The sequence below is a fragment of the Procambarus clarkii genome, chromosome 65 (assembly GCF_040958095.1).
Source record: "Procambarus clarkii isolate CNS0578487 chromosome 65, FALCON_Pclarkii_2.0, whole genome shotgun sequence".
NCBI classification, from domain to species: domain Eukaryota; kingdom Metazoa; phylum Arthropoda; class Malacostraca; order Decapoda; family Cambaridae; genus Procambarus; species Procambarus clarkii.
The window spans coordinates 23,874,533-23,888,441 of NC_091214.1; the positions used below are offsets into that span (position 1 = coordinate 23,874,533).

The 13,909-nt window shown below is 43.8% G+C and overlaps 1 protein-coding gene across 1 annotated transcript; it reads left to right on the forward strand.

Annotated features, from left to right (window-relative positions):
- The first annotated feature begins 6,111 nt into the window (after positions 1-6,111).
- On the forward strand, positions 6,112-9,317 carry LOC138355021 (fap1 adhesin-like). The gene is made up of 3 exons (XM_069309733.1): positions 6,112-6,311; positions 6,694-7,686; positions 9,284-9,317. The coding sequence occupies exons 1-3, from the start codon at positions 6,112-6,114 to the stop codon at positions 9,315-9,317; spliced, it is 1,227 nt and encodes a 408-aa protein (XP_069165834.1).
- The last annotated feature ends 4,592 nt before the right edge of the window (positions 9,318-13,909 follow it).

Sequence of the window (13,909 nt, forward strand, 5' to 3'; positions counted from 1 at the left end):
AAATTAAATAAGATATCTGAATTTCTTACAAATGTACCTTGCTACTGTGTCCTTGGTAAGTATTGACAAGGAGGCTGTCACACATGTATAGTGAATATCATATCAACACCCTCGCCATGACATTGTGGGGGGGAGAAACAATGTCATTAGGCTTGAACTCATTTCAAGTTTCATTTTGGACATTATGAGATTTCAGATAATTATTCCCGTAGACTTTGCAGCTCCTGTCAACAAAAACGCTGTTGATGTGTTATTTGGTTCATGGAGAGAAGTTTTCATCCTCTGACAACACCCCATCAACCAGCATGATGACAGCTATGAACGAGCAGGGAAGAAGCCTACACAGTCTGCTGCGTGATAAACCTGTAGCGGAACTGACAACCCTCCAGCCTTTTTCAACGAAAAGTATAGTCAATTTAAAGCATTCGTGAAATCCAGTGACGACATACTAAACGCGTTATACGTGTTTGTGTCGTCCCAAAGTATAATTGTCGCAAGCGATCTCACAAAGCCGCCATTGGGAAAAAACAGAATGTGTATTAACGCATCAGGGAAAGAAGCCTGACCACTGAATCCTTCAACAGGTACCAAACTGCCTCAGATTGCTCGAGCATTGTACATGGAACTGGAAGATCTGTCAACCAGAGGTCCTCCACAGGGACCTGCCACAGAGTTGGGTTGGCAGGTGGTTGGAAGCCTCGTGACATACAACATCATACCATCAGCTCCAGTCTTGCCGCTCAAGAAGTGTGTGGAGTCGAGAGTATACACAACAAAGGCTCCCTCGTGGGTGGCAGTTCACCTTCCTTGGACTATCTGTATAGAGGTGAACACAACTTTCACACAAACACAACCACTTGTCCTACATTTAAATACAATATATATATATATATATATATATATATATATATATATATATATATATATATATATATATATATATATATATATATATATATATATATATATATATATATATATAAATATATATATATATATATATATATATATATATATATATATATATATATATATATACACGAGAGAAAGAGAGCATGTATATAAAATAAGGTTACTCAGTGTTAAAAAAGATAATTTTCCTGTGTGGAGACTTTACACACACACACACACACATAGGGGCCTCGCGGCTGAGTAGTCATTGGTCTGGGGTCGTAGTCCTTAGGGCCCGGGTTCAGTCCCCGGCGGAGGCGGAAACAAATGGGCAGAGTTTTTCACCCTGTTGCCCCTGTTCTCCTAGCAGTAAAATAGATACCTGGGAGTTAGACAAATGCTTCGGGCTGCTTCCTGGGGATGTGTGTATATGAGCATGTGAAAAAAATATGTAGTAGACATAATAGGGGGAAAAATGCAATTGGTTAGAAAGGCGGAGTCCAAGAGCTAATAGCTGGATTCTGCAGATACAAATAGTAAATACAAATAGTAAATACACATCTTAAGAAGATAACCCAGAGAGGAAACATGGCAACGTCGTGAATGGTTATTTACAATGGAGAAGGGAAGGAAGGAAGAAAACTATGAGGATAAAGTACCAAGCCACTACGACTATATAGCACTGGTAAAGGATCAGGATATAAGGATTTGGGATGGGACGGGGGGAAAGGAATGGTGGCCAACCGTTCCGCGAGCGCTAAGTCATGGGTTCGTATCCTGGCCGGGGAGGATTTACTGGGCGCAATTCCTTAACTGTAGCCTCTGTTTAACACAACAGTAAAATGTGCACTTGGATGAAAAAACGATTCTTCGCGGCAGGGGATCGTATTCCAGGGACCATAGGATTAGGGACTTGCCCGAAACGCTACGCGTACTAGTGGCTGTACAAGAATGTAACAACTCTTGTATATATCTCAAAAAAAAAACCACTTATGGACGGTCGGGGGTTGAACGCCTGACCTGTTTGAAGCGAGACCGTCGCTCTACCGTCCAGCCCAAGAGATTGTCCAAATAGAGAAGGGAGATCCTGATTAGATTCTTGTGCATATGTGTGTCGGGCGTGTGAGTAACGACCAGGAATTCTCCCTCTCCCGGAAATACAGGTGCTGATTCACACCTGGGTGGAGCCAGGTGTGGGAGCTGGTTGCGTGGGGGATATGTCGCCCATGGTGGCTGTCATGTGCTCACGAGTCGAACCAGGGGCCTTGAATTTCGAGGCCGGAAACATATCCTCTTACCCACGATAAAGAGCAGTTGCAAGCCGTTGGTTTTTATGTGTTCGTCACATTAACCATTTGTGTCTCTCTCTCAAACAAAAATTCATGTTCCCGACCCTTAAGTCACACTAGTTCACATCCCGCAAAGTCATATATAAACGTTTCAAATCTCCCTCACTAGTTGCCATAAGCGACGCTGAACCGCGGGGATACTATCAGTTAGGCAGGACGTCCATGATAAGGGTATCAGAGCCTGCTATGCTCTTTATAGGTATAGTATTGCAATGATATTTTGTTTAGTGATTTGTGAGGTTCGATTCCGTCTTGATCAATCAAGATTTGTATAAAAAACTGTGATATTTACATAAACTTGTACTGAAACGCACGTTGTACTCAGCGGCCTTCAAGATAAATCAATATTCTCCACATTACTCATGCAAACTTTGTAATCTAATCTATAATACATTTTTTTAATAAATATGTTGTATTCTTATTTGTCCATTTTTGTAAATTTGCATTTGTGATTGTACGTTCACGTCTGTAAAATATTACTATACCGTGATAATTGTAAAAAAATTAAATTAAAGAAATCATGATATAGGGTATGGATAGTTCTAGTTATATATAAGTTTATAATGTTAAAGATGGTAAACTTCTTTATTTTACATTCTATAACCAGTTGCAAATATTAGATTTAATGAGTGAGAAGTGTTATAATAGTATGTTTATTATTATTCTTAAAGCTGAATACAACAAAAAAAGACTTTAGAGTACTCATATATACACAATTACACACATACGCAACTATACAAACTTACACTCTACGTTACATACACTACGCGTACACACATTGACAAAGATATGCGTGCACATTTTCACACACACACACCGGTATCGCACACGTGAACACACACACACACACACACACACACACACACACACACACACACACACACACACACACACACACACACACACACACACACACACGGGAGAAGCCACCATGAAGGTCGGGTGTGACTGTGAGTGGGACCGGTAGAAGCAGTCAGGTATGAGGCCAGGTATGAGGTGTAGAGTAAGCAAGGAGAGGCAACCTACCCTAACATCTAGGGCCCCGCCTCCTTCCCTCCCCCCCTCACCACCACCTCCTCCCGAGACTACTTCAAGTCTTCCGTAGCCGAACACAACATTGGAAGGATTAATTAAGTTGTTGTATGTCACTAGCGTCCTCCGTGCTGATGCGAACCAGCCGGGCTAGTATTCGGGCGGGGACGGTGACTAAACAACTTGGAATGTCAATTCAAACGTGTTTGTGTGTGTGTGTGTGTGGTGTGTGTGTGTGTGTGTGTGTGTGTGTGTGTGTGTGTGTGTGTGTGTGTGTGTGTGTGTGTGTGTGTGTGTGTGTGTTGTGTGTTGTGTGTGTGTGTTGTGTGTGTGTGTGTGTGTGTGTGTGTGTGTGTGTGTGTGTGTGTGTGTGTGTGTGTGTGTGTGTGTGTGTGTGTGTGTGTGTGTGTGTGTGTGTTTGTGTGTGTGTGCTCCTCGCGCCAGTGTGAGTGAACTCACCTACTTGTATGAGTGACTGTGCGTGCGCGTGTATGCGTGTGTGTGTACTTAGCTAATTGTGCTTGCGGGGGTTGAACTCTGGCTCTTTGGTCCCGCCTCTCAACTGTCAATCAACTGGTTGTGTGTGTGTGTGTGTGTGTGCGCTCCTCGCGCCAACGTGGGTGAACTCACCTACTTGTCAGAGTGAGTGACTGTGCGTGCGCGTGTGTGTGTATGTATGTGTGTGCATGACTTAACCGCCATAGAACCTCGACATTACCGGAGATTCTTGAACCGCGCGAATCACCCGTTTTCTGCCTTGGCCCCCCTCCCCCCCCCACCGGGACACAGCCAAAACCCCCCCTCTTGCTGGTGTACGTGGCGTATCTCCTAACCCCGAGCTAACTGAGGGGCCCAGCGAGGTATATATGGGTATAGCGTGAAGGGATATATAATTCCTTGTGCCTGGCAAGGTTACGCACCCGCCCTAGACACGTTGAATGACTCACTGTAGACGCGGCTGCCAGGCGTACGACCGCCGCTTCCTCTCCCTACGCCATTTTTTTTTTTTGCGTTTTTTGGGAAGAAGATACGTAAATAACGTAGTTTAGAGACGATGGGGTTTGCTTTGATTGATATGATGGGTGCGGCTGTGTGTGTGTGAGGAGAGTGAATAGGTCTATATGGGTTAGTATTCCCGCTGCTGTCAATGGACAGGTTGGCAGGTCAGGCTTGCCAAGGCCTCGACTCTCTAATTAACACATTTATTTTTCAAGCGCTGGCTTGAAATAAATTTTAATGAATGAAAAGGGATATATTTTTATATAGGTTAATAATATGCGGGCGTGCATTCGAAATGACGGCTCGTGTTAAGAGAAAAAGTAGTTGTGAAATGAGGCGGGGAAGGTTGTCAAGCGTGTTAGTATTGACTGTTGTCATGGTAACCGCGTGCTTTACCGCGACCGTCCTCCGCCTAGAAAACGAGTCCCAACCTTTACTCCCATTTTCGAAACTTTTTTCACCTTTAGCCAAACATAACAATCCTTCCCAACCAGAAACATATTGCATTAATAATTAACCACGTTGCGCCGTAACGCAAAACAGCACTAAACAAAAGAAAGGAAGTTCAAGACAGCAATTCCTTCTTTGATCGATTCTGTCGGTCAAGTGCGAATTGCACAGGCAGAAATATTTGCCCTAGTTTAAGGTATTATTGACAAGACGCGCCGTCAAATAAAATGGTGCCAAGGATCATGCCACTGCCAAAGAGACATTCCAGTATACCCTTAAATGAGAGTCATTAAAGAGGGAGTGTTGTGAAACATGCGCAGTGTGGACCATAGACAGGCGCAGGTGCCTCGCCCGATGCTCTTTTGTCTCACAACGCCCCGACGCTCACAAACCTATGCTATCATTAAGATTAATAATAATTATAGTAATAATTATAATCATCTTTATTATTATTATTATTATTATTATTATTATTATTATTATTGTCATTGTAATTATTATTATTATTTGAGTACTATTTCGTTATTAAGGTAGACGCGATGTTATTGTTTTGACGTATTTTCTTGATCTGTTTCGTGTACTATTTGGCTTTTGGACAATACTTTGAGGCTGTCTCTTCACGATCACTATGAAGCTTAGACACTTAAGCTTAAGACAGGGCGAAGCTTAAACACTTAAGCTTGCTTACAAGGCGAAGCTTAAACACTAAAGCTTGCTTACATGACGAAGCGTAAACACTTAAGCTTGCTTACATGACGAAGCGTAAACACTTAAGCTTGCTTACATGACGAAGCGTAAACACTTAAGCTTGGTTACAAGATGAAGCTTAGACACTTAAGCTTGCTTACAAGAGGAAGCTTAGACACTTAAGCTTGGTTACAAGACGAAGCTTAGACACTTAAGCTTGGTGACAAGGCGAAGCTTAGACACTTAAGCTTGGTGACAAGATGAAGCTTAGACTCTTAAGCTTGCTTACAAGACGAAGCTTAAACACTAAAGCTTGCTTTCATGACGTAGCTTAAACACTTAAGCTTGGTTCCACAGTGAACCAGCTTAGTATTGAGGGTGGGCTTCGTAGTGCCTTAATTGATTGGGGAAGAGGTCGGAGGCCCGCCACGCCCCGCTCTCCAACCAATTACAACTCCCCAAACATTTTGTTATTATGTTCTTGCATTCCTTAGTGTCAGTGTGTCAGACAGCGTGCTGGCGGGTGTGTCAGACAGCGTGCTGGAGGGTGTGTCAGGCAGCATGCTGGAGGGTGTGTCAGGCAGCATGCTGGAGGGTGTGTCAGGCAGCATGCTGGAGGGTGTGTCAGACGGCGTGCTGGAAGGTGTGTCAGACGGCGTGCTGGAGGGTGTCACACGGCGTGCTGGAGGGTGTGTCAGGCAGCATGCTGGAGGGTGTGTCAGGCAGCATGCTGGAGGGTGTGTCAGGCAGCATGCTGGAGGGTGTGTCAGACGGCGTGCTGGAGGGTGTGTCAGACGGCGTGCTGGAGGGTGTGTCAGGCAGCATGCTGGAGGGTGTGTCAGACGGCGTGCTGGAGGGTGTGTCAGACGGCGTGCTGGAGGGTGTCAGACGGCGTGCTGGAGGGTGTGTCAGACGGCGTGCTGGAGGGTGTGTCAGACGGCGTGCTGGAGGGTGTGTCAGACGGCGTGCTGGAGGGTGTGTCAGACGGCGTGCTGGAGGGTGTGTCAGACGGCGTGCTGGAGGGTGTGTCAGACGGCGTGCTGGAGGGTGTGTCAGACGGCGTGCTGGAGGGTGTGTCAGACGGCGTGCTGGAGGGTGTGTGTCAGACAGCGTGCTGGAGGGTGTGTCAGACAGCGTGCTGGAGGGTGTGTGTCAGACAGCGTGCTGGAGGGTGTCAGACAGCGTGCTGGAGGGTGTGTCAGACAGCGTGCTGGAGGGTGTGTCAGACGGCGTGCTGGAGGGTGTGTCAGACGGCGTGCTGGAGGGTGTGTCAGACGGCGTGCAGGAGGGTGTCAGACGGCGTGCTGGAGGGTGTGTCAGACGGCGTGCTGGAGGGTGTGTCAGACGGCGTGCTGGAGGGTGTCAGACGGCGTGCTGGAGGGTGTGTCAGACGGCGTGCTGGAGGGTGTGTCAGACGGCGTGCTGGAGGGTGTGTCAGACGGCGTGCTGGAGGGTGTCAGACGGCGTGCTGGAGGGTGTGTCAGACGGCGTGCTGGAGGGTGTGTCAGACGGCGTGCTGGAGGGTGTCAGACGGCGTGCTGGAGGGTGTGCCAGACGGCGTGCTGGAGGGTGTGTCAGACAGCGTGCTGGAGGGTGTGTCAGACGGCGTGCTGGAGGGTGTGTCAGACGGCGTGCTGGAGGGTGTGTCAGACGGCGTGCTGGAGGGTGTGTCAGACGGCGTGCTGGAGGGTGTGTCAGACGGCGTGCTGGAGGGTGTGTCAGACAGCGTGCTGGAGGGTGTGTCAGACGGCGTGCTGGAGGGTGTGTCAGACAGCGTGCTGGAGGGTGTGTCAGACGGCGTGCTGGAGGGTGTGTCAGACAGCGTGCTGGAGGGTGTGTCAGACAGCGTGCTGGAGGGTGTGTCAGACAGCGTGCTGGAGGGTGTGTCAGACGGCGTGCTGGAGGGTGTCAGACGGCGTGCTGGAGGGTGTGTCAGACGGCATGCTGGAGGGTGTGTCAGGACAGCAGTGCTGGAGGGTGTGTCAGACGGCGTGCTGGAGGGTGTGTCAGACAGCAGTGCTGGAGGGTGTGTCAGGCAGGCAGTGCTGGAGGGTGTGTCAGGCAGCAGTGTGCTGGAGGGTGTGTCAGGACAGCAGTGCTGGAGGGTGTGTCAGACGGCGTGCTGGAAGGGTGTGTCAGACGGCGTGCTGGAGGGTGTGTCAGGACAGCAGTGCTGGAGGGTGTGTCAGACGGCAGTGCTGGAGGGTGTGTCAGACAGCATGCTGGAGGGTGTGTCAGACGGCGTGCTGGAGGGTGTGTCAGACAGGCGTGCTGGAGGGTGTGTCAGGCAGCATGCTGGAGGGTGTGTCAGACAGGCGTGCTGGAGGGTGTGTCAGACGGCGTGCTGGAGGGTGTGTCAGACGGCGTGCTGGAGGGTGTGTCACACGGCGTGCTGGAGGGTGTGTCAGACGGCGTGCTGGAGGGTGTGTCAGACAGGCTGCTAGGGTAATATGCGTCACTCGGTATGGCTAATTATATACGCAATCTTGAATCTTAAATATATATAATTTATATAACTCTTTAGACATTCATCTTTGATGATTTTATAAATATATACATACATACCCGCCAAACACACACCGAAACTACGACGTTGGTACAACGTTCGAACAAGTTTTAACACTTCCTAACCAGTTATAACAACCAATATAGCAAGTTGTAACAACGTTCTAATACGTCATAAACACATTAAGCCAAGATGTAACAACTTTATTACAAGTTGTAACAAGCGGAAAATAGAGACAGTTTCGGTTTGTGTTTCCAGGGTATGCAACTGATGATCATAAATATACTTTAAAGCAGGTTTTTCTGTATCACACATGGTATTAAACACACAGGAATATTGAAATTGCTAGTTTAATTTTTTTTTAAATTTTGCCCCGAGGGGCGAGTTTATTGGGTAGCACGTTTTCTTATAGATATTTTCCATTTTACGTAAATACCTTCTACCATCTAGATTCTAGAATGTAAAGAATCATGAAATCATTTAGGCTTTCCATCTGTGAAATATGATCATGTTTGAGGAGCTGTTCACTTGAGACAGTTAAGCAAGTCCCAGCTGTGTCTGGGTACAAGTGACAGGATGAACAACCCAGCGGGTTTTCTTCCTATTGGGGATTGTTGTACATGCTGCTATGGCGGTGTGTCCACTCACAAGATGAGTGGCGCTGCCCAATAAACTCGCCCCTCGGGGCAAAATTAAAAAATTAAAATTAAATTTCCATCTGATTTCGAGGTTTCGTCAACCACGTCATATCCTGAGGAATATATACATGGTACAGGACACATGTATACGAAGATTACATACAAAAACATATACATATGAACGTGGGTTTATCTCATACATCTTCATACTCATTCTTGCCAATGATTAGTGCATAATAGTTGAGAGGAATGACGTATTGGGACAGTTGATTGGTGTCTGTTGTCAGTTGATATTCGTTTTAATACATTTCCGATCACACAGACTCCAGACGAGATTCACGAAGCATGTTACGCAAGCACTTACGAACTTGTACATATTTTCTCAATCTTTGGTGGCTTTGTTTACAGTATTTAAACAGTTAATGAGCTCCGAAGCACCAGGAGGCTGTTTATATCAACAACAACCGTTAATTGGCAAGTTTTCATGCTTGTAAACTCATTAATAAATATAATCAAAGCCGTCAAAGATTGAGGAAAGATGTACACGTTCGTAAGTACTTGCGTAACTGCTTCGTGAATCTGGCGCCATTGCACTTGTATTCTCATACAACACTTCACTTAATACACTTCATTGTGTCAGAGGAGGTGTAAATGTTGTTTTCCAGATTGAGGGAAGCTGTACGAAGCTGTACGAACAAGTGAAGGATTTATATGAATTTCTTATCCGGCAGTATATCTGATGCTTCTACATCATCACCTTTTTAATTTTATATTTTTCTCGGGCAACAATAACTGGCAAACGTCGTCCCAATGATAAAATTGTTTTAATTAATGGTTGTTATTGAAGTTATGTAGGTTGTACCTCATGTAAAGCTCTCGTACAAGTAGGCAGTAGCCTCGGCCTAAAAGTGCGGTGTAATCTCGGCCTTAAAAGTGCGGTGTAATCTCGGCCTTAAAAGTGCGGTGTAGCCTCGGCCTAAAAGTGCGGTGTAGCCTCGGCCTAAAAGTGCGGTGTAGCCTCGGCCTAAAAGTGCGGTGTAGCCTCGGTCTTAAAAGTGCGGTGTAGCCTCGGCCTTAAAAGTGCGGTGTAGCCTCGGCCTAAAAGTGCGGTGTAGCCTCGGCCTTAAAAGTGCGGTGTAGCCTCAACCTAAAAGTGTGGTGTAGCCTCGGCCTAAAACTGCAGTGTAGCCTCGGCCTTAAAGTGCGGTGTAGCCTCAGCCTAAAAGTGCGGTGTAGCCTCGGCCTTAAAGTGCGGTGTAGCCTCAGCCTAAAAGTGCGGTGTAGCCTCAGCCTAAAAGTGCGGTGTAGCCTCGGCCTAAATCTGTGGTGTAGCCTCAGCCTGGAAATGTGTCGCAACTCAAACCAACAAATCGTGAAACATATATTAGCAGTTGCAAACATGTTAACATAATGACGGGCGATAAGATAAGCCAAGCATGACACCCTTATCCTCTTCCCAGAATCAACCACCAGTTGGCCAAAACTCGAAACACCATATCAAGACTTAACAATCCCTTATGAAACTCTTTTTACAAAATTCCACCAATCAGGTGAGCCTCCCGGCCAAATTTCAGCATTGTCACCTGACAATATAATGATAAATGACCCCAAAAAACAAGTAATAAATATACATCTTGAAAAATGACAACATTGAAAATATTCCAATATTGTAGAATCTTTTAACGATTTTAAAAATATTGAATTTAACTTATTAGACTCTGGTCTGAAGTAATGAAAGAGGATATTACGTAAAAACGTTAGGTTGCTTAAAAATAAATTGTTAAGTGAAGTTTCTAGAACAAAATGTTCTAGAAGCTTCTAGAACAAAATGTTCCATCATTTTGTTCTAGAATGTTGAAAATATGCAACTCAAAATATAATTCGAAAATTTAAATTTGCTCTTTCCAAATTGTAGAACTACATGATTAGTGGTTTATAAATAACAAAACTAATCATTTTTCTTTAAAGACGAACAATCGTACTTTTGAATAAAATGCCATTAACGATTGTGCCACAATGGATGCGGTTGATATTGTACGATCGTCATCCAACTTCACCTGATTATTGAGCGAGCTTCATCGCCAATGGTAGGGAGGTGTCTGGGACGTCGCTTGTCATATAATACATAACAAATTACCCAAACTCCAGGAAAACAAAAGACATAATTACGAATGCTCTGCTAATTGTATAAAATCCCATACCAACACATTATTAACAGTGGTTATTGACTTTATTTGATCTATAATGATAAATTAAAACGATATAAACCACTTATATATATATATATATATATTATATATATATATATATATATATATATATATATATGTCGTACCTAGTAGCCAGAACTCACTTCTCAGCCTACTATGCAAGGCCCGATTTGCCTAATAAGCCAAGTTTTCATGAATTAATTGTTTTTCGTACTACCTAACCTACCTAACCTAACCTAACCTAGCTTTTTCTGGCTACATAACCTAACCTAACCTATAGATATAGGGTAGGTTAGGTTAGGATAGGGGTTGGTTAGGTTAGGTCATATATCTACGTTAATTTTAAGCTCCAATGAAAAAAAATTGACCTCATACATAATGAAATGGGTAGCTTTATCATTTCATAAGAAAAAATTAGAGTAAAATATATTAATTCATGAAAACTTGGCTTATTAGGCAAATCGGGCCATTGCATAGTAGGCTGAGAAGTGAGTTCTGGCTACTAGGTACGACATATATATATATATATATATATATATATATATATATATATATATATATGTCGTACCTAGTAGCCAGAACTCACTTCTCGGCCTACTATGCAAGGCCCGATTTGCCTAATAAGCCAAGTTTTCCTGAATTAATATATTTTATCTATTTTTTTTCTTATGAAATGGTAAAACTACCCATTTCATTATGTATGAGGTCAATTTTTTTTTATTGGAGTTAAAATTGACGTAGATATATGACCGAACCTAACCAACCCTACCTAACCTAACCTATCTTTATAGGTTAGGTTAGGTTAGGTAGCCTAAAAAGTTAGGTTAGGTTAGGTTAGGTAGTCGAAAAACAATTAATTCATGAAAACTTGGCTTATTAGGCAAATCGGGCCTTGCATAGTAGGCTGAGAAGTGCGTTCTGGCTACTAGGTACGACATATATATACAGAGAGAGAGAGAGTGAGTGTTTCAGACAAAATTCATAAGAAAAGTCAAATTCTGTATATAATGGCATTCATTTTGCACCGCAGTGTTGCCACATTTTTCAACTATTTTCAGATATGTTTCAGTCTATCTCGAATTTTTATCAATAGTTATCGCCAATGTCAGTGATTCGGGTCTCTAAGGTTGAATTCTAGACACGACGGCTTCATGCTCCACAAGGACGATGAATACAACGTGTTATTCATCGTATATGAATTACACTTGTCCTTGAACAACAGTTAGGGAACCTTCCTCCCCATGGGGAGGATAGTGTGACTTAATGCATATTAAGTTGACTTCCTACAGTTCAAGAAAATTGCTTCCTTGAAGTCTGTAGCTGTGAATTAGCTCCTTGGACCATCACCATAACCAATTCCTAACTAATCGAATACTTTACTATCTATTACTGACTGTTTTGCAAAAAAAAAAAACACATTGAGAAGTGTGATCTTAAATCATCTCTTCGATTCAATTAAAACATTACTTTCCCCTCAAATATATAATATCATTCATGGAAGGTATCATGCAACATTGCACTGCCATCCTCGTCACTCTCAAACTTAAAAGTCATTTACCACTTTCGTAGCTCTAACGTCTGTCTCAGACATTGCAAATTGACATCTCATCCTGAACGAGATGATAAGGCAAGTGTTACAAGCCTAATCTGAGGGCAGTTTGCCCCCAACGTGTCCTAAGGCTAGGCTTGTTCATCCTGAGGTCGACCTCAAAGACTCATTCGTAAGTTTTAACGTCCTGCGTATTCAACATTTGTCTTTTCTCAAGTATAACCTAACATTATATTCTAAAATGTATTGAATAATTAGGCTTGGTTTAGTTCTGCTGGCAGATATTTGCAGTATATGGGTGAAGCATTTACAGCGTTGTGGTTGTTTAAGATTCGCGACCCGGAACAAAAAGTTCCAAGTAGCACGGGCTATGTTGAGCCCGTAATTTACAGCGTTGTGGTTCGAACAGAGCTCGTCAGCGAAGCGCTGTTCGAGAAATGTTCGAATGTCACCCGTTGTGAGTCGTGCGGAAACCGTTCTTCATCCATTCATTATATTTTACAATGCTATTATATTTTATTTATTGATTTGTAGTTGGAAACTTGTAGCTTTCCTTAGGTAGGAAACTTCCTCCATCAGAGCACCTGTGGAGATGATGACTTGCCTGTCTCCTGTTTTCTTAAAATAATACAGAACTCGTCTTGGCGGAAGCTGGGCGTGTGATGTGTAGTCCATGTTGTCATAGTGACATACTCATGTGTTACTCATACTCCCAGACACACACACCACTGCGGACGTGGTGTAGGTAGTACATGATGACCAAACTACACCTCAGTAAATGGAGAAACGGTGTTTCTCCATTTTCTGTTTCGTTTTCCGTTTCGAACCGTCCTGAACCATCATCAAGTCTTGGTCACTTGTGCCTCCGAGACACAACTTGATAATGGTCCACGACAGACCGAAACGTTGTCTTTTCTCCATTTTCTGATGTGTGGTTTGGGCACTATATCTTCCAGCCCGTCCTCCAAACAAAGATCCAAAAGTGATTCCATCCACCCGTCTGTTTATGAATGAAAAACGGTTTACACACGACTCACAACTAATTTCGTTCGAACACTTCCGGAACAAATGCTTTACTGACGTGTTTTGTTCGAACCACATCGCTATAAATGCTTCACCCACGTACTACAAATGCAAATAATCACCAGCCGAACCTAAACACCTAACCTAACCTATGCCTATATATGCACAATATGCTAATATATTATAATATTAATTTATACTTGAGAAAATTCTTGTTTTGAATGAACAGCATGTTAAAATTTATGAATGCGTCTGTGGGGGCGACCGCTGGATGGAATGGACTTGAGTCGAGGACGGGTTGATATCTTCACCCACGTTACTGTGACTCATCCTCTGTATATGGGCAGTAGAATTTGCCTTCGTTGATTGCACATGTGTCTGTATGCAAATAAGCTGAGAGAGAGAGAGAGAGAGGTACATTAACATAAACAATGTCAGCTGTTTTGAATACAAGTCAAATATGAGAAACCGTTAATTTCCGTTAAATATAACTAAGATCACGCATTCAAATTCGACGGTTTTTAACGATCCTGTGTCGGGTGAGAACCGGTTTTAGACCGGTATAGTGTTTCCTA

Excerpts from the sequence above, each read along its gene's own strand:
- LOC138355021 (XM_069309733.1), top strand. The coding sequence starts at position 6,112 with ATGCTGGAGGGTGTGTCAGGCAGCATGCTGGAGGGTGTGTCAGGCAGC. Across the intron at positions 6,312-6,693 it reads GTCAGACGGCGTGCTGGAGG|GAGGGTGTCAGACGGCGTGC; the intron begins GTGTGTCAGACG and ends GACGGCGTGCAG. Across the intron at positions 7,687-9,283 it reads TCAGACAGGCGTGCTGGAGG|TATATCTGATGCTTCTACAT; the intron begins GTGTGTCAGGCA and ends CTTATCCGGCAG.